Source organism: Lissotriton vulgaris, chromosome 1_2 (genome assembly GCF_964263255.1).
Source record: "Lissotriton vulgaris chromosome 1_2, aLisVul1.2, whole genome shotgun sequence".
Taxonomy (NCBI): Eukaryota; Metazoa; Chordata; class Amphibia; order Caudata; family Salamandridae; genus Lissotriton; species Lissotriton vulgaris.
In genome coordinates, this window is record NC_141686.1 from 162,171,610 (window position 1) to 162,193,777 (window position 22,168).

Sequence of the window (22,168 nt, forward strand, 5' to 3'; positions counted from 1 at the left end):
ACACATTATTGTCGTAACTCCAGTACCAGCCTTAGAGGCAGGTACAAAAGCAGGCATTCCAAATGCAAAAGCTTTACATCCAAGATGGATACAATGGGTTGATTATCTTGCTGCAACGGATGTTGAATATGTTTTTGATCCATATTTAAAAACACAAGCATTTCTGCAATACGAACACAGAAGTCCTCAGCTTATTGAGATTCTCCGTCTTGATAGGTACAATTTATAATTTAAACTGACGCATCAGCACAACCAGCTATGGCGAGTAAGCAAGCTTACAATGCATTATGCACAATCTTTAAAGGTTGTATGCGCGATGGTAAATTCTGACCGATGGTCACTAAAACTCAATCTATATGAGATTGTACAGCTCACCGAGCTGAACTACAAGCATTTAAATTGGCACTTGAAAATACGGATCGCAAATTCCCCACACTTATAGTGTGCAATTCTTTTTACAGCGTTCAATCATACAATGAATATTTACAGAATTGGCTTTAAAATGGTCTCAAAGAAGCAAAAGGTCGCACAATCAAGCATAAAATGCTTTGGGAACAAGTAGTTCAGTTGCGAGACGGACTACAAAACACTCACGTGATACACACTCTGAGTCATCAACTTGATGGCGTTCACGTTGTAGGGAATTCATTGGCTGACGAAGTTGCGAAAGGGGCTGTGCAAACGGCATCCATGGCATCCATAGCTGCGATCACTCATTCAAAAACAAGAATAGACAGTGAGATATTGTTGGCTGTCAATGCTTCAAGCAAAGGCAGTGGTGCAGCGTCACCTAAGAAATTTCCACTCAAATACTCAGATATAATTGATGCGAACAAAGTTCTGTTTGCTCGAATCCCTGGAGTGGGGGATGGGGTAATTCCAAACATGGCACGAAGAGCAGCTTTGATTTATGAAGCACATTTTGGGGAGGGTCTGCCACATCAGGGGTTCTCTAAAACAATATTAACATTAAAAGAGCTGTACTGGTGGCCTGGAATGAATACACTGATTCACATCTTCATCAATGACTGCATAGACTGCAATAGACAGCGTAGTGCAGAATGCCACCAGACACCAGACTACGAAGTAGTCTGCCCAGTACAGACACCATTGTCAGACAGCATTAGACTATCTTCGTACAGGCGTCATTTTGGACAACTGCAATCCCACAAACACTAAGTCAAGGTTGCTATGGATGTGGCCTCAGCGCTCGGCTGATGCTCAAACTGTTATAAAAGATTTGCGAGTCTTTATTGGCACATATGCAATAGGCACGCTATACTCTGACCAAGGCCCTGCGTTTAGCTCTCAGGCGTACAAAGAAGCCATGGCCAGTTTGGGCGTAGCATTGCTCTACTCCTCTCCATTCCATCCTGAGGGAAATACTGTTGTGCAAAACAAAATGGGAAATAAAGCAGTCTATAACAGCTAAGGTACTAGGTTCGGGTGATGGGTGGGTCAAACATCTTTATGGGGTCCAACGCTCATTAAATAATTTGCCAAGAAGTACTCTAGGGGGGTCACTCCATATGAGGTCTATTTGGGACAAGAATGTGGGTTCCAGATCTCGAATGTAAAGGCACAGTGGTGGAAAATAAACCATTTGATATCAAAGATCATTTGGCTATTTTACAGGACTTAAATGAACTAAGATTGAAACAAAGCAACTTTTTCCTGAAGTCAACCATCACTGGGGAAATTCCAGCTGTCCCAGCAAGGCCTGTCTGGATCCCAAAGCTTGGGGATCTAGTCAGAGAGAAGATTGCGGACAAGAAGGAATTTGGGCCTTCTTACAGACAACCAGTACCTGTCCTAGCCATCCACGGAACAAGAACAGTACTTCCGCTGCCCCTTGCTGGAAAGAAGGAGAAAATATTAGTGTTGATCGACCTCATCAAACAACACTATGTGGCCAATGCTAAGCAGTAGGCCATGTGGACTCCAACCAAGTAGCAGATGTACTCTTCTAGCTACTATCCAAGAGGTTTGAACTGAAAGACTCATCACCATCAAGAATTGAGCAGTAAGAAATGAAGGACTAAGCAACAATGCTATGGAACTCATTTGAAACCTAAATAACAGTTTGTCCTGATATACCTGTCTACACTAACGTAACATGTGATCAACTGGTTCCAGCGATTTCAACGAATCCTGATGCAATTTCAACCATTGACAGAACTGCCTCTGGCTATTTCATTAACTTTGATATGTGTTCTGAGGATCCAAGCGAACCTAAAACGACGCCAGCAAAAAGAACTTTCAAAGAACAAGCACCAGACTTTTTTCATCTCCTGAAAAAGACTTATCTGGTTTCACCATGGATTGAACTATGGATTATTTCTGCAATATTTTTCTTCCTTCTTTGGCTAGCTTTGGTAATGACTCTGAGCATGCTGATAAATGGGAGATATATTCACTTGGACACAGAAAGTAAAAATGTGAACTTACTTTTGAGACCACACAAATCATCACATCGTGAAGCAAAAGACTTGTAGGCAGTGAACATCACATCCGTTCCTATACAAGGTGGTATAGTTTGGGACATAACTGATTATGATATATTCGGCCCGTCTGAACTTTTGAAGATTCCACACTTTTTTAAAATGTCATTAAGTGACTTTATTACCTCCAGTACCTATTCTGATGATTGGGACTTTGAGACTGTTAATAACACAATGTCTGATCTAGAAAGATCTGCTGCATTCGCTAATCATAATTATTTAGAGGGTTCATCAGACTATGAACAGCTTTATTGTTACACCAGTATGATCATCATTTCTTGCATAAATCTGCAACACCTAGAAATGTATTTATGTATTACCAATGGGAACATTGTCCTAAACCACCAAGGAGTAGCTCTAAAACGTTTGCAATGAAGTTTCCATATTTTTCAGGGGACAATACTTCCTATCCAGAAAGGTTTTACTTTGAAAATGTGAACAAGACAGGAACAAAAAATGTGAACAAGACAGAACGAAAAAGATGTCAACCAATACAAAGCAGATTTATTCTGCAACATTTATTGCCCAACTGTCTAGACAGGGTTTTGACTTTTAGAAAGATACAATTGACACAAAATCTGTCTGGGGTACAAAAGTTTGGCAAGTTCAGGGGATAGAAGCTTTGTTTAGAGCCTGTATCATCCCACAGCAAATATGACACTGCCCAACAAACATCTTGCCTTGGGGTAGCCAAGTTCAAAGACATGAACACACCGTCTATACCTACACCTGCAAGTAATAGCACTACACAGGGGGAGGTTGACATACATACTATTTTACAAAACAACAGATCAGATCCTGAATTGGAAAAATGGTTGCTCTGGCCCAGAGGCACAAACATCTGTCAAAAAAGATTCCTGAACAGAATACAGGGTTTTACTATCAATAGGCCAGGCCCATGGTATGTTCAAAGACAGCATCCAGGGGTAGTAACAACATACAGTGTAGGAAAATTATTCCCGGAACGGCTACAGAAATCTACACTAAAGGATGTGAAACAACACTTATCTTTACTTAAAGAAAGCGCAGACCTTAGGGATTTTTTGCTAGGTCCGAGAGAACTGCGTCAAAAACGTTTCATATATGCCGGCATCATATGCTGATTATAATGAAATATGGAAGGTTACCCGAGCAGACGCCGCAGAAAGAATACGAGAAATCGATTGTATTAATTTAGAGAAATCTCTCGCTGTGGTCGACAATGGGTTACCAACTCTGTCATCCAGGATATATTCACTGGGCAATATTGTATCCTCTGCTATAGACATTGTGGAACCAGATTTGGTCATGGTGCGACAAGGCCAGTCTCAATTATGTTCTATTCTGTTATTAGGCAGGACGCTACAAAATTTGCGTGCAGGCTATGTGCCTTGGCGGTTTCATCAACACGTTGTCTCTGTTTACTGAATACAATCTCACTGATAAACAGATCAAACTGGCACAAAGGGGAGAAAAGTATACTGTGTTGAGCATTGAAAAACTGGAAAAATTGCAATTCACGGTAGCAGAAAAACAGCTACAGAATAAATCATTCATGGCAAAATAATGCTGCCTGTTACAACTTTCCATTTTCAGTATTGCCTCAAACAAATACAAGCAGGCAAATATGAAAGGTTGGGTAAAAAATACATCAAAGCATCTTGGGATTTACCTGACACACATAGATGTTGGAGTGGGGGCCGTGAAGTGTTTCTTAGCTGTACACACTGTGAAAATGCACTGAGCGGTTGTAGCGGTTCTGTGGCAAACCTATCCTGCCACCTGCAAGGTTCACCAGCCGCTGTAATTAATCCAACGTTTGGACAACTTTTGAATGGGAGTTAACTTATGTTGAATGATCATAGTTGCTGTGGCATGTTGCCAGGCATCCCATATCTGGCAAAGGTTAGCTCCAGGGTCACTTGCTGTATGCGGGCCCGATTCACAGAATGAACTTAAGACTCAATCCTAAACTTACTACTATTTTGGTATTCACAGAATACACTTACTACTTATATATTGCTGCTCCAAACTTGCACCGAGTCCTTGCACTCTCGGGCGGGTGCTCCCCAGCGGATGGTGCCCTCCGCAATATTTTCGCTACAGGATTCCTGCGGTATTCCCCCGCAAAGAAGACAAGCACTCAGGGTGGGGAGCTCAAAGATTTATTTCAAGAGCTATATATATATATATTCATTCATTTAGCATTCACTATAAACATAAGCTTAGAATGAAACATTGCTTTACTATGTACAGCACCTTTGCATTTCATGTCTAGCTAAGTTTTAACAAAGACTTATTTTTAGTATGCTTTTACAAATGTTTTTAGCAACATGTGATACTTAATTTTATATGTTTAGCATTTTAATGTTTAGTATTTAGTAATATCGATCATTCATCATTGGAGTGGGTGTTGTGTTACGATTTAGATGACCGTACATAGGTTTTAGGTTTTCCTAAATCATGTCCTTATATAGGCACAATTCGCATTGCCCTTATTTAGGCATAGAATCCCAGTACTTATTTAGGCAATAGCCATGCTATCCAAGTACAGCCATGGTCACCTACATCCGTCTAACCCGACGTCACAACGAGTTTTTAGAAACCAGACCCTTGAGTCATTGTGACTTTCCCTAGCTTCTAAGGTATGGATGGAGCTGACTAGACCCTAGAGGGGCTCTTGGCATATAACAAACTATAGTTTACCATACTATAGAATACAGCACCTACTTCTTACCTTGTACTACACTTAGGTTAGGTACAATGGGGTAGAACTATTTAGAAGCATCAGACGAGTATCCACTTTTTAGGCTGTGTTATTTATGTATATGTATATGAATATGTGTCATAGCTAAAAGACAATGCTATTGCAGTTTTATTTCTTCTTACTGCTTACGCTGTATGTATTATATTTTGCATACTGTCTTGCGATTGTAACAGCTAATATCTCTTACACCAGAAACAAGACTGTTCAATAAATCCTTTTATACGCCTGTCTATCTATTTCTGTGTAACTTTGAAGAAACTAAGCGTGCACGATTGACTGAGTGAAATTGTTATCTATTTTCTGAGGGAAACAAAGTTGGCATGTTTTGCGGTTGCCAGAGACTACTCCCTTCTTGTTTAATCAAGGATTTTCTAGTTGCCTCTGAGTTAGGTGGCACACAAAGTAATTAAGTTTATTGTACTCGATAGAGGCATACTGACCTCAGTCCTATGCCAAAACTATAGTGTATACTACTCCAATGTGCAGAGCCTATAAGGGAAATAGGAACTACACTACACATTGTACCACAGCCCACTTAATGCCACACCACTCCACACTGCTCCACTGTAGGCCACTGCATTGTACTCCACTCCACTCTACAACACTAAACTCTATGACACTACAGTGTATGACACTGTCCTCCACTCTACTGTATGACACTCAACTTAACAACACTCAACCAAATGACACAAAACTGTATGCTTTGAAATACATTTTTTATTAAAATGTTAAAAAACATTACGAGTCAATGAAAAAACAAAGGTTAAATCTTTGTTATAGATAGGAACACTTTATTTATTCTTTCTATATATAAAAATCTAAACTACACAAAGAGTACACATTTTAAAGTTATAGTTAAACCCTAACTAATACCATCTTTAAATAACTGTAACTTTATTAATTCTCTCTATACAAACAAAACCTAAACCACACAAATATTACAAATTCTAAACTAATACTTCTGTCTTTCATTTATCATTTATGCAACACCTTCAAATATTTGAAACCCGTGCACCTCCATATGCAGGGTATAAAACTAGGTAACCACACTAGATTAACTATAACTCACCATTCTACCATACACTGTGTTCTGAAAAATGATATTATTTGCAATGTCATTTGTGTTCTGGTGAATGCAAATATTTTAAATCCTATAAGGAATATAATACTAATGGGCTTTAGCTATAGTTCATGGAGTGAGGCTAACAAGTTCAAAACACTGTGTAAGGAGGTGCACGAGATTAAATAATTTGAATGTGTTGCATAAATTATGAATTAAAGGTATGAGTGTAAATGTATAATTTATGTGTGGGTTATGTTTGGATTGTATCACAAGAAGAAATAAAGTTATAGGGCCCGATTCACAGAATGAACTTAAGACTCAATCCTAAACTTACTACTATTTTGGTATTCACAGAATGCACTTACTACTTTTGGCATTCACAGAATGAACTTACTACTTTTGCTATTCACAGAAGTTAGGATTTTGTCTTAAGTCTGTCTTAAGACAAACTTAAGACAAAATCCTAACTTCCCTGAATTTAAGAAAACACCTATATATCTGGCATTTTTTTCTCGCTTCAATGTATGCGGGCTAACATTCTTGCCTTTTCTCTACTTCTACCCAGTTCCTATCACTTAGTAAATCTAAATGTTCTGAATAGTAGAGACATGTTATATCTGTTTCCCAGGGCCCAGGATCTTGCCTCCTAGGAAGAGGCAAACAAGTCAGCTGTCTCAGTGTGGTTCTGTCCCTAATGTAGCCATTCAATTACCAGCAGACAACAACTAATGCCAGTATTCTAAGACCTTTGAGTACACAAATCAATTCAGCATTCCACAGAAGGTGCTCATGGATTTGAAGAAGTTGTTTAGAAGTTGCTGACTCTGTTGCCTTTCAAAGCAGTGGCTTCTGTATTCTCCCTGGTGTGAAGTCCATTGACACAGCAGGGTAGAAGCAGTTTGTGGTGCGTGTGGGTCATTTCTTTTGTACTGGCCTGTGTAGCAGTAAAACTTAACACATAGAAGACTTTATCCATGCTCATCTTTCAGTGACTTCCATCATTGTCGTTTACCTCCCATACCTTTTGCAGGTCAACATGATGGTGTATCCATTTTCCAGTGTCATCCAGTTTCCTCCAAATGCCCCCTCAGCCTGGGACGACTCCTGGTGGCCTACCTCGCTGGGTACAGCCCCATCACCCACCAACCACGCACGCAACCTGGGGGTCATCCTCGACTCCTCCCTCTCCATGACCAAGCAGGTCAATGCCGTCTCCACATCCTGCTTCAACACCCTCCGAATGCTCCGCAGGATCTTCAAGTGGATCCCCTCCGAAACGAGAAAAAATGTCACCCAGGCCCTCGTCACCAGCAGACTGGACTACAGAAACGCCCTCTACGCAGGAACAACAACCATGCTCCTGAGACGGCTGCAACGCATCCAGAACGCCTCGGCATGACTGGTCCTCGACATCCCCCGATGCAGCCACATCACCCCCCACCTGAGAGACCTACACTAGTTCCCCGTCAACAAGAGGATTACCTTCAAACTCATCAACACACACATACAAAGCCCTACCGAACGCCGGAGCAGCATATCTCAACGGATGACTCAGCTTCTACACCCCCACCCACAACCTCTGCTCAGCCAGCCTCGCCCTCGCCACGGTCCCACGCATCTGGAAAACGACCATCTCCCGAAAACGATCCACATCTCCTTTGAGACAGCAACCTTCCCGGAAAGCTGGAAGCACGCCAAGATCTACGCCTTACTGAAGGAACCCAAGGCAGACCCCAAGGACCTCAAGAATTTCCGGCCCATTTCCCTGCTCCGGTTCCCGGCAAAAATTGTCAACAAACAACTGACCCTATACCTCGAAGACAACAACATCCTGGACCCATCCTAGTCCGGCTTCCTCAGCACTCCACAGCACCGAAACCGCCCTCATCGCCGCCACAGACGACATCAGGACCCTAATGGTCAAAGGAGAACCAGCCTCCCTCATCCTCCTGGACCTCTCAGCCGTCTTCGATACTTTCTGCCACCGCACCCTAACAGCGCGCCTCCACGACGCCGGAATTTATTTATTTATTAGTATTTTGTAAAGCGCATGGTTACACTAGCAAGTGTGTCCCCGCGCTGTAAATGCTAATAGTTGTTACCAGTTGTTCACGCTTCTTTACGGTTTTAGTCTTTGGGGAAGAGGATTGTTTTCAGGTCTTTTCTGAATTGCGGCTCAGATGGTTCTGTACGCAGTTTTACTGGCAGCTGGTTCCATGTCTTGGCAGTCTTGACTCTGAAAGATTTTCCGCCCATTTTGGCTGTTTTGACCTTCGGGACTTGTACTTGCTCTGTGCCGCATGATCTCAGCTGGCGGGTGGGTTTGTACCATTTCAGAAGGCCATGTAGATATCTTGGACCTCTGCCATGCAGGATGCGGTGTCCTACACATAGGGCTTTAAAAGTCACCCGTTCCCTGATCTGGAGCAAGTGAAGGGATGTCACAATTTTTTTGATGATGCTCTTCTGGGTAGTTGTAGGATAAGGCAGGCCGCTGCGTTTTGTAGTCGTTGAAGTCTTTGAGAGGCTTTTTTCGTTGGCCCCTAGATACAGTACGTTTCCATAGTCTAGCCTGGATGTTATAAGGCTATGGACTAGGGTCTGGCATACTGGTATGGGCATAAGGTCCAGCGTTTTCCTAAGGACCCGTAGTATCCCAAAACAAGTGCCTGCCACTTGTTTGGTTTGGTGGTCGAGCGTTAGGTTTTTGTCTAGCCAGACCCCTAAATTCTTTACTAAATGGCTTGGTGTGGGCAGTTCACCCAGTTCTTCCGGCCACCATGCTGAGGTCCATACTGATGGGGATTTACCTATGATCAGTACCTCCGTCTTATTTCCAATTAGGCGGAGGCAGTTGTCTGCCATCCATAGTGCCACCTTCTGCATACAGGATGCGAAGTTGATAGCGCTTTGCTTCTCGGGTTGCGTTAGGGTTACAATCAGTTGCGTATCGTCAGCATACGATACTATCTCAACCCCGTACGTGTCTGTGATTCCTCCTACGGGGGCCACGTAAAGATTGAAAAGGGTGGGGCTGAGACTGGAGCCTTGTGGCACTCCCTGACTTAGTTTTATTTCTTTGGACTTGAACTGGCCCTGGGCGACCTGGAAGGTTCGATCAGTTAGGAATGATTGCAGCCATTCCCAAGCTTTTCCTCTCACTCCTCGGTTTTTAAGACACTGTAGCAATGTGTGGTGAGCTACAGTGTCGAAAGCGGCACTCAGATCGAGGAGAATCAGTGCCGCCGTCTGGCCCTCATCTGCATATCTTCGTAGAGCTTCTGTTGAAGACAGCTGGGCCGACTCGGTCAAGTGAAGAGCTCAAAAATCCCGACTGTGAGGGGTGGAGAAATCCATTGGTTTGAGAAAATGCTGAGAGCTGTTTGTTCACAGCTTTCTAAGTAATTTTTGCAAAGTAGGGGAGTAGGGAGATAGGTCAGAGGTTGTCCAGTTTTTCTATACTAATGTTAGGTTTTTTTCTCAGGGGAAGGACAGTCGCTTCGGAATCCAAGTAGATGCCCTGGCCTGGACCACATCCTTCCTCTCCGGCAGAACCCAGAACATCCGCCTCCTACCCTTCCGCTCCAAGACCATCGAGATCATCTGCGGGATTCCGCAAGGATCCTCTCTCAGCCCAACGCTGTTCAATATCTACATGGCTCCACTCTCCTACACCGACGACACCCAGCTGATCATCTCCCTAACGGACGACCCTCTCACCGCCAAAGCCAACCTCCACAGGGGAAGGAAGGCCTTCACTGAATGGATGAAGGACAGCAGGCTGAAGCTGAATTCTGACAAGACGGAGGTCCTCATCCTCGGCTCCACCCACTCAGCCTGGGACGACTCCTGGTGGCCTACCGCGCTGGGTAAAGCCCCATCACCCACCAACCATGCACGCAACCTGGGGGTCATCCTCGACTCCTCCCTCTCCATGACCAAGCTGGTCAACGCCGTCTCCACATCCTTCTTCAACACCCTCCGAATGCTCCGCAGGATCTTCAAGTAGATCCCCTCCGAAACGAGAAAAACCGCCACCCAGGCCCTGGTCACCAGCAGACTGGACTATAGAAACGCCCTTCACGCAGGAACAACAACCAAGCTCCTGAAATGGCTGCCACGCATCCAGAACGCCTCGGCACGACTGGTCCTCGACATCCTCCGATGCAACCACATCACCCTCCACCTGAGAGACCTACACTGGTTCCCCATCAACAAGAGGATTACCTTCAAACTCCTCATCCACACACACAAAGCCCTACACAATGCCGGACCAGCATACGTCAACCGACGACCAGGATTCTTTCTGGGACACCACCACGCTGAACGGAGCATTGATTACCAATGCCCAGCTGATTATCGCTATTAAGACTGTTTAATACTTGTTTTCACTGTTTTTAAATCGCCGACGGTAACATATTTGGAAGTGCTCTTAGTGGTTTTTAAATAGTCACATTTACTCTGCTTGATGTCACAAATGTATTTTGACTAAATAACTTACTTTTGTGCAGTACTTGGCGTGTTCCCCGGTCCACCACTGAGCATTCAGGTTGTGTGGAGGGATAGATCGCCCACCAGGAAGTGTGAAACTACACTTCCAGTTAGCGCCGAGGTTAGCAGTCTAGCTGCTCACCACCACCGGCATAAAAACCGGATGCCTCCCCGGACGCGCAGCGGACGAGCGCAGCGGGCGCGCCGCTGGTGCGTCGAAGGCACGCCTAAGGCAAGCCCGTCTGCGCCCGTCCGCGCCTGTCCCGGGCCCAGGTCCATACCCCCTGGCTCTGAAACCTACCATCTTTCCGGTGCCCCTCTGCGATATTCCTCAAAACACCTAAGGGATCTTAATACTAATAAGATCTACCTGTGTTGCCAGACACTGTCACTACTCGCCCACAGTATTACAGCTCCGGAAACCTGCCCGGGCTGTAACTTTAGAATTCCCTCTTCCCTGAGAACAACGAGCCCCCGGACTAAAATCCAGGACTCCAGGCCCACATATCGTATGGCACTAATCAACGCTCGCTCCCTCCCCAAACACCATCTAGAAATCAATGAGTGTATCATTGATCAGGAACTCGACATTCTCTTTGTCACGGAATCGTGGGGAGATGCGGCCTCTGGCCCTGATTTTCGCGCCGCCACTCCCGACGGTTATTGTGTGGCTAGACTGGATAGAACCAAGGGTAAGGGTGGTGGCTTAGCCATTATCCATAAAGCTAACTACCCTGTAAAAACAGAACCCATACATGGATCAGAATGTGAGGCCATTGGCTTACTCCATCTCCCTCAATCACAACAAAGCCTTTAAAGGCATCTTGCTATATCGCCCCCCTGGACCCCGCACACGTTTTCTTTCCTCTTTAGACCAACTTACAGAACTCTCACTAGAACCTCTCAACTACACCATTCTGGGAGATTTTAATTTTCATTTAGAAGCCACTGGTGACAAGGACACCATTCAGTTAATCTCCGACTTACAGTCAGCTGGACTACAACAATTAGTCACGGGCTCTACCCATCAAGCAGGTCATATGCTTGACGGATTATTCACAAACAATCACCACCTCTCACTGGCCACTATTCTCCCTCTGGCATGGTCAGACCATTGTGCAGTCATTTTTACATTACCAGCCCATAACCCTAACCCTCCACCAGACCAGAACCCACGTGCCCAAAAGTACGAAAGTCTGGAAGAATCTTGACATCCCACTCCTATGTGCTACACTTTTAAATTCCCAATTTGAGACCTCCCCAGACCCAATCCTGGCCTCAAATAGGTACCAGGATTGGATTCAGGAGGCTGTTGACCAATTAGTCCCGACCAAATGCATCTTTCCCAACCGTGCTGCGCCATCTGCGCCATGGTTTTCCGAGGACCTTAGACTCCACCGACAGCACTGTAGGAACCGCGAGAGACACTGGCGCAAACATTACAGCGCTAAAGACAAACTAACTTATAAAAATGCCTTAGCAATATATAAAAGAGCTATCCTGAAAACCAAAAGGGAGTACTTTTCATCCCAGATCGACCTGGCTCAGAACTCAGCCAGGAAGCTGTTCCAAGTTGTTGATTCCCTCGCTAATCCTCCAACAGGCCCTCCCATTGAGGCATCTCAAGACCTCTGCAACTCTGTAGCTACATTTTTCGCAACCAAAGTCACCAACATATACTCCACTTTCACCACTCCTAACTCTCCAGAAATTTCGTTGTCTTACCTTCAGCCCCCTGCCCCCAGACCTACCTTCTCTGCTTTTCACCCGGTTTCATCTCAACAAATCAGTAAACTCACCACATCCATAAGTCAGGATCCCCCTCAGACCCTTGCCCACCTTCTGTATCTAACTCCATTATGGAGGCTACTACCCTCCCTTTGACAGACATTTGCAATTCCATTTTCCAAACAGGAGTCTACCCGGAAATATGGAAAAAGGCAATTATCAAACCATTGCTCAAAAAACCCTCCCTTGACCCTGGTGAGTCAGCCAATTATAGACCGATTGCTTGCCTCCCTTTCCCCACTAAAATCTTCGAATCTCTGATGAACCAATAGCTATCAGAGTTCATTGATACTCATCAGCTTTTGGATGACACACAGTTTGGTTTCAGGAAGGGCCACGGAACAGAAACAGCCCTGATAAAGGCCTCCGATGAAATCAGGAACATCTTAGACCACGGCGGGGCGGCGGTACTTATACTTCTAGACCTATCCACCGCCTTCGACACGGTTGATCACTCCATCTTGATCAACCGTGTCGCAACATTGGGGGTCAACCACCTGGCCAAAGACTTGCTCACCTCCTTTTTGGCCAACCGCAAGCAGGCGGTGAGGTTAGGGGAGTTCTACTCACCCTTTTTCACCTTACCCTGCGGGGTACCCCAGGGCTCATCGTTAAGCCCTACATTATTTAATATATATGTAGCGGATTTAGCGAGAGTCATAAAAACGCACGGATTATCCTTAACCACCTACGCTGATGACACACAGCTGGTGCTAGCGGTACACAGGGACGGACCGGCAGTTGCCTCGAGATTCCAGGAGGGGATGTTAGCCATCTGCTCCTGGATGTCGAGGAACTGCTTGAAACTCAACTCAGACAAAACCGAGGTTATGACCTTTGGCACACTCTCACCAGATTGGTCTCCCATCTGGTGGCCCAAGCAAATGGGGCCCCCACCGAGCCCGGTGACCAAGGTCAGAAACCTTGGAGTCATTTTTTATGACAAGCTGTCATTTAAACACCACGTGAATTCAGTAGTCTCTTCCTCCTTTTTTATACTGAGGAAAATTAAAAAACTACTTCCATACCTGCCAGCCTCAGCGGGAAAAACCCTGATTACCACCCTGGTCTTCTCAAAAATAGACTACAGTAATGCACTATTTCTTAATGCCAAGAACAAGTTTTAAATAAACTGCAGTCCATTCAAAACACAGCAGCCAGAGTCTTGCTCGGCATTGCCAAACATCACTCTACCTCTTTGGTAATACGTCATCTCCATTGGCTACGAGTCAGGAACAGGATAAAATTTAAGGCACTCTGTATCGCCTATAAAGCCATACATGAGACTGGACCTCGCTTCCTTAGGAATGCATTCCAGATCTATGCCCCAAAAAGATCTCTGCGATCCGCCTCCACTTTCCTGCTACCTTTTCCCTGCACCAGAACCTCAAATTGGGGAGATAGACGATTTCTGGTGGCGACCCCCAAACTCTGGAATTCTCTACCCTTGTTGATCAAAACCAGTCCCACCCTCATCTCATTCCGAAGATCCTTGAAGACCTGGTTATTTGATCAATGATTCCATCTGCTGGCCCTTGTCCCATGAAGTTCAAAAGCGCCGAGACTCCTCAGGGTATTTGTTGCACTACACAAATTACGTAAACATAAGCATAAACATAAACATGAACAGCTTCTTCACCCCCACCCGCAGCCTCTGCTCAGCCAGCCTCGCCCTCACCACGGTCTCATGCCTCCAGAAAACGACCGCCGGCGGCAGATCCTTTTCCCACCTCGCCGCCAAGACCTGGAACACCCTCCCCACCAACCTTCGGCAAACCCAAAACCTGCTGACCTTCAGAAGACTTCTCAAGACCGGGCTCTTCGATCAGTAGCAGCGTCCCCCTTTCGCCAGCACCTTGAGACCCTCACAGCTATGTAGTGTGCTTTACAAATTACCTGATTGATTGATTGATTGATTGATTGATTGATTGATTGATTGAACTAATGCCAGTATTCTAAGACCTTCGAGTACCCAAATCAATTCAGCCTTCCACAGAGGGTGCTCATGGATTTCAAGAAGTTGTTTAGAAGTTGCTGACTCGGTTGCCTTTCAAACAGTGGCTTCTGTCTTCTCCCTGGTGTGAAGTCCATTGTCATAGCAGGGTAGAAGCAGTTTGTGGTGCATGTGGGACGTTTCTTTTGTACTGGCCTGTGTAGCAGTAAAACTTAACACATAGAAGTCTTTATTCATGCTCATCTTTCAGTGACTACCATCATTGTCGCTTACCTCCCAAACATTTCGCAGGTCAACATGATGGTATATCCATTTTCCAGTTCCATCCATTGGCAAGAAGCTCTCTCCAGGCTAAAAAGTAAATAAATAAAATAAGAAAGTTTAAATTAAAAAAAAAACACTTTGTTACACATGTTATAGCACAGTTGCCACCACACTCCATGTCTTCATGGGTGTGGTGTTTTCAGGACTGGGTTTTTGTCTTGGTTTACTTCTGTTGAAGTAATTAGACTGGCACACCTGAAAACAAGGATTTGTAAAAGAAAAGTCGAAGACTGATGATTCTGTGTTCTTGCTAATATGAGCTGAGATAGCCCCTGTACTCAGGGCCTCATTAAGGTTTGCTGTAAATTGGGTGAAAATCACTTTTTACTTACAATACCACAGCATTCAGTAATTACAAATCTGTAAATATCGGAATGCAGTGATTTCAACACATTTCCCCTCATTCCAATCACATGTCCACGCATAGATTTGCCAAGGTTTTCACTGGCAAAATGTGTCTGGGGAAAATATCAGAGGTGGAGTTCTTTTTACTATATTTCTAATCTTCACTTTGGAATTTTCAGCTAAAAGAATGCCTTACCGATGGGAGGTATTTTGCTCATCACATCTCAATAGTGACTCAAGAATATTGCAAAATAATAAATATTATTCAGGAAACATCTTGATGGTAACTCTGTTCGTCCTTAAATTTATTGATCTCTGTTTCTCTTGCATTATAGATACCTGTTTAACAAGATTGTGGACTTTGTATTCAACGTGAAAAGGATGAATAATGCTCCTTACTCTGATTTTTTCGCTCTTTCATCTTCTCTCAATATCTGTGAACCCATTCTCTCTCTTAAACTTGTTTTGTGATCTAGACTGCTGATTTTAGGTACAGAAAATCCATTACATATATTTTAGGTCGAACCATGGGTTCTCTTCCATTACTTTGATTTTTTTTAGTTGTATTTAAATCTTTGTTTCCAACACACTTCAGAATTACAAAAAATATACTTTATTTGTATCTTCCTAACTGCTGATATATTGTTAAATATTTGTACAGTTCATTTACAGGTATTTAAATCTTGTTACGTGCTAGAAATTAATGATGGCGTGTGTTGGAAACAAAGATTTAAATACAACCAAAACAAATTAATACACCTGGTAATGCACCAATTTTTTTTTCACTGAAAACCCGATTTCCACAAATTATAGTTTTTGTCGCGATATAGATTTTTATATCAGTAAACCTGTATGTCAGTGTATATTTAGTGGTCATTTCAATGGAAACCATGTTGTCTGTAATTGGCAGTGCGCTATCATGCCATGCTTTTGAAATACATTTGCAGCAGTGTGCTCCAAAATGTACCACAAGCTAAATATTACATCCTTACCACTTTTCTGCTGAATACATTTGCTAAACTTGCTCTTTTTGTTACACACAGATTTTTCACAACCCCTATGACTTCAGTGATGTAAGATTAATGGCAGTACCCTGACTCTGAAAATAGTTGCAGCACCACTGACGTTTGCCAATTGCGAAATATGGATGTATGTCGTTACAACGCATGCTTTTTCCACGCATGCTTTTACAACGCAGGTTTTACAATGCAAGTCGTTACAACGACTTGCATTGGGGGGCGCTGGACAATGAATAGTTTAATTTACTATTCCAACTCCAGTCCCCGTGGATAGTAGGGAAGGTTTTGGATAGTAAATTAAACTATTCCCTATCCTATAGCACCCTCCAGCGCAAGTCGTTGTAACAACTTGCATTATAAATCCTGTGTTGTAAAGGTACTGCGTGGAAAAAGTATTGTTGTAAAGGATGTTTCCCGCGAAATATCAATTACGCATGAGCACTTATTGATACACTTCTTTTCACTTATCCTGTTTCTCCTCAGTTTTGAAGGATACAGCGTACTATACTTAAATAAAATTTGCTCAAATATCTGGGGGAAACTTCTTTGCTTTTACATACGAATTGAGTGTTAACAAAATACTAGTCTTCATCAATAAAGCCAATGTACAGATGAGTGTATTATAACCTATTATAACCTGTATTTGACATCTCAACCAAACATTACAATAGATAATAATACGATCCACTGAAAACAGTGCATAAACACATTCAGAGTCTAAAACTACACACAGTGATATAATAAAATGCAAGTAAAGAAGTGAGCACATGGACATAACAAACAACAATTAGAAGAACCAACCAAGGTGCTCCTTTTATCAGCAAAACTTAAAGTGCAAGTCCTGGCAAAGCGGGGATTTTTAGTCAAAGAGTTTTTATTGCACTTGCTTCCTTAACAGAGCATGTTTCTAAGCACTCCTAATGTTTACAGATAAGAGACTAAAGGAATATGGAAATTGTGAGGCCTAAGATTCTATTCATTACAATTTAATAATCAAGTTACTGCCTCTGCACACTTGGCTAGCTAAAGGTGGTGATAGCAAGGTCAGAAGGCATACCCCACGGTGTGGTAGAGCGACAGTGACTCAGATACAGCATACCACAGTACTGTCTAATCTGTGTCTCTTCTACAGACTAGGGGCATAATGTAAATGGAAGCTTGGAATGAAAATCTCAAAACAACTGCACAACTCACAATCCACACCAAGTACATGCTTTGTTCCGCCTGTGCCCACCTTACATCCACCTTCTACTTACCCCCCACCCTTCTTGCATCAAAGCAGCTCTTGACAAACGACAGGCCATGCTTTCTAGCCACTGGCAATAACCAAGGTGTACAGCATCACTAAAAAGCATTGGAAGAGCCAATCGGTCCCAAAGGCATTACATATTGCCTTTGCAAGTGCTTGTTTATACGTATGCTCATCTGAAGGTTGACCTATGTAATTTTTTAACTATATATTTATACATGCCTGTCTCCATGTCCCCATCTGCCCAGCCATCCATTTGCTGTCTACATGTGAATCGGCCTGTCTATCCATCTATCCATCCATCCATCCACGCTTTTTTCCCCCTTTAATGCATCTGTCTCTTTGCAGGTCTTTCTCTATCTTTATCACTCCATCACTCAGTCTTTCTCATTGTGTCTATGTAGCCATCAGGATCGATTTACACAGGTTCATGGATGGGGTATGTTGCTTATTTACCATAAGCTGGCAGCAGATGCTAATCATTCCACTTACCTTAAGTCCGATGGGCAAATGGATAAGATACAAATCAATGTAGTCCAGTTGAAGCGCCTCTAGAGATTTTTCCAGGCATGTTCGTACCAGCTCTGGTGAGAGAAATGTTGACCATAGCTGGAATAAGGAACAGAAAATGCAATAAAAATTATATTTTGGGTAATATTGCCTGAGGTCACACAAGAAAAGAGCCACGGGTCCGGATTAGGAGGAGATTAGTTAACTGTTTGAATGTGATCTGCCGCGCAAGACGGGGGGGGGGGGGGGCTCCCTTTTCCGGATGGCTCCCCTCATACACCAGAGGTGTCATGCTTCATCAAAAGGGCGCCTCCTCACACAAACGACCTAGTCTTCATGTGGGCTACAACCCCCTCTCTATGAGGGAGAAGCTCAGGGATGTTTTATTAAGTCCGGCGGGTGTACTAAACCCCTATGTGAGCTTGGCGTGTGTATATACAGGGTGCAGTGCTGTGAAGTGAGAGTTTAAAACTGGCTACATGGTTAGCTGAGGCCTGATGGACTTGGAAACCTTCAATGAGCACCATGGAATGCAGTTTTGGATCAAATCTTGCTAACGAGGATGCTAACATAGTTACAGCCAGTCATCTCTCCAGAGTCAGATGGACTATACAAACTCTACACACAAGATGCTAAGAGATTTACCTACACAACTGCTCAACACAAATATTTCCTCTCTATGGATGTGCGCACATGCTCACCTCTGAAGACACCAATGTAGTGTCTATGTACATTACTGATGGCACAACCATAGAAACTTGCATATTTAGTTACAGGTCAAGCATATCAAGCATTGCATACATTCATCAAGTAGGCATGCTTCCATTGGTCCTCTTGTACTGTAGGTCAACAAGATTAGAAATCTGAGACTGAAACACTGGGAAGGTGGCTTGCAGCTGCTCTCACTATATGTTATAGGTCACCTCTTTAATGCGTCATGCTACAACTTTACCAGGAACCTTTATTCTGCTATAAAACCAGCAGGTCCACTTTTGTTATTGAGATCAACCCTCTGATATGTTCTTCACACTAAAGGCCATGTTTAGATATTGATGCTCTCCATACTGTCTCTACTCACTCCTTTTTTCTCTTTGTCCTGTAGACCATGAAAGTCTTCCAGGATTGAGATACTTGTCTCTCCGGGGTATGGGGACAGAGCCATCTGCTGCATTGGGAGTTTCTGTGTCAGCTACTAGTTTGTTGAAGTTACTAGCAGCGGCGTAGCAAGGGTTGGGCTAGGTGGGCAGGCACCAGTTTTAGGGGCGGTGCCCCCCCCCCTGGCTCTTACCTGTGCTTGTCACGACCACAGGAATCGCCAGCCCCACCATCCCCGCTCCCACATGCAGCTGGTTATTAGTTTACCCTGTTTCATGGGGCATCTAGCCTGCATGTAACAGCCGCATAACAATGTCTCCCACTTTTCAAAAAAGAAAACCTGGATAGCTCCTCAGTTGAAACCAACAGACCTATCAAGTGATTGGCCTTTTTAGGAACGCTACGAGGGCTGATTGTAGCAAAACAGCTAGTGTGACACCAATTTGTTTTTCGCCTGGAACAGAAACAGTCTTAGCACAGACCGTTGAAGAGCTTAGATCGATCTTGGATCAGGGCACCATGGTCACTCTCAGCCTTCTGGATTTCTAGCCGGCCTTTGATACAGTGGAGCGCACCATACTCATGGCCCGCCTGAAGAATCTTGGATATCCGGACGAGATAAGGCTTGGTTCTTTTATTCCTAACGAACAGTATTTATTCATTTAGCCTCCCAATGTATTCCTGTAACTCTATGATTATTATTTGTGGAGGGCCCAGCTCTCAATTTGTAAAAACATAAGTGCCAGGGCTCTCCTGAGGAGGCCACTGCAGCTTGCACCACACATTACGCCTGCCATGCTGCCAATGATAGTAACAACACAACTACTAACCATCAGACTCCTACAAGTGTGACAATTCGTACTATTTTACGCTCCAAATCTATAAGAATGGCTTGGGCAGCAGATAATAGTAATTTTTAATGCACATTGAATTAAAATGTACCTGTTGTTATAGTCATCTTTAAATTAGCCAGAGACCACCACCTTGTGGCAGACTGTCATAAGAGCCGGTGTTGACAAATAAGTGGCTGTGTCGAACACCGGAAACCACTGGTTCAAATTAAGCACTGGGAGGGCCACAGCGATCTTCTTTATCACCAATGTTTAATGCCTGTGTATGTACAATTGTTTAACTGATTAGATTTGATGACTGTTTAGCCATAACCTACGCAGATCTTCATGGCAACCAACTGTCCGTTTAGCCACAAAGCCATCAATTAATCTTACAAAATGTCTTTATGAAGTAAAAATATGAATGTGTCAAATTGTACTAAATTGAGCAGAAATCATTGTCCTGTGTAATAATACAACACTTCCGGAGGATTGCCTGTGGATTTCTTCACTGGAATCTGCCTTGTCACTGACAAGGACCTCTCACTGAAGGTGCAGGCAAATTCAGGGGCATATTAGCAAGAACCTCTTTAAAATGATCGCTGTTTTAGCGGCAGGAAACTGCCGCTAAAACAGCGATAATGGGCTTGCTAATATGCATTATAGAATTCCAATAGAAGCCCAGGTTAGATGTGCAGGACATCTCACCTGGGCTTTTATTAGAATTCTATCATGCATATTAGCAAGCCCATTATCGCCGTTTTAGCAGCAGTTTCCTGCCGCTAAAACTGCGATAATTTTAACGAGGTTCTAGCTAAAATGCCCCTCAGTTTCTTCTGCCTGCAACTATTACTTAACATTATTAAGATTTTTTTGCACTACCAAACCTCCATGTGCGAGCTGTGGCCTAATCTGCCCTTGCCAAAATAGATTATTGAAAAATTCTGTAAGTATGTCTTCCAGATACCACCTCGGCTAACTTGCAAAGAAGTCGAAACTTTGCCCTGCAAGAAGTAATTAATGTGGGGAAATCTGACCAGTATCAAATGAAAAAGTCAAACTTCACTGGATCCCAGTTAAGCAGTGAATCACTTTCAAGATTCTATGTGTTATACATAATATTTTTTATGTAACAGAGAAATCCAGCTCACAAATTCACTTTATTGTCTACAGGTAAGAGAGGAATCTTCACTCTAACAATCAACTGTTGCTTGCACTCCAATGCTATAAATACAGGAACATCTTAAGGATTCTGGGGGGTCCTGGGCCAAACATGTTTTAGGGGCCCCTGTTCTGAACTGCTTTGAATGTATGAACCCATTTCAACTCTTTCATGCTCGCTTTGGCCAGGTCACTAATAGTGCACAGGCATGCTTGTGCAAATTAAAAATGTGTTTACATCCAACATTCTGGGATAAAGACTTGTTTCAATATTCTAACACAACAGCACCTCACTAATACTACTGCAAATAATCTCTTTGACACCCTCCCATTTCTCAAACGTGAGGTCCTGTTTTGATCTAAAAGAAAGGTTTTTATAGATGTTGCTTGAAACATAAATACAGGGGGCCCGATTCACAGAATGAACTTAAGACTCAATCCTAAACTTACTACTATTTTGGTATTCACAGAATGAATTTACTACTTTTGGTATTCACAGAAGTTAGGATTTTGTCCTAAGTCTGTCTTAAGTCTGTCTTTAGTTTGTCTTAAGACAAACTTAAGACAAAATCCTAACTTCTGTGAATAACAAAAGTAGTAATTTCATTCTGTGAATGCCAAAAGTAGTAAGTGCATTCTGTGAATACCAAAATAGTAGCAAGTTTAGGATTGAGTCTTAAATTCATTCTGTGAATTAGGCCCAACATATCTCTGCAAAATGTCTGTAGTAGACTCTCACACATCACCCATGTTAAAATTAATTGAAGCAAAATGGTATTTAAAATAATCTATGTAAGAATTATTGAAAATCAGCGGGGTGTCACGACTCTGCAGAAGAGAGCTGGCTCTATCAGGGGACCCTTTTGCCCATGCCTTAAACCGTCTGTGATTGAATAGTTGAGGGTGGGACGCCACTTGCTTCTCAGCTATGTATTAATATCCAGAGACTCCAAAAAACCCTAACAATCTCATGTGTTATTTTAAAAAGCCTTGACAACCTTTTTATTTTGCTCACAATCCCACCAGGGTCTTCTAATATTAAGATTATGCAATATCTACGTTTTTTTCACTTCGGTGCCCTAGGGCCAAGAT

The 22,168-nt window shown here is 43.2% G+C and overlaps 1 protein-coding gene across 1 annotated transcript in view; it reads right to left on the reverse strand.

Moving 5' to 3' along the window:
* LOC147734747 (aldo-keto reductase family 1 member C15-like) overlaps positions 1 to 22,168 on the reverse strand; it is a 364,446-nt gene that overhangs the window by 186,214 nt on the left and 156,064 nt on the right. Inside the window, exons 3-4 of the mRNA XM_086953626.1 lie at positions 17,973 to 18,089; positions 14,817 to 14,894 (exon numbers count right to left, since the gene is read on the reverse strand). Of these exons, the coding sequence (XP_086809752.1) occupies positions 14,817 to 14,894; positions 17,973 to 18,089 (195 nt within the window). The remainder of the gene's footprint in view (positions 1 to 14,816; positions 14,895 to 17,972; positions 18,090 to 22,168) is intronic.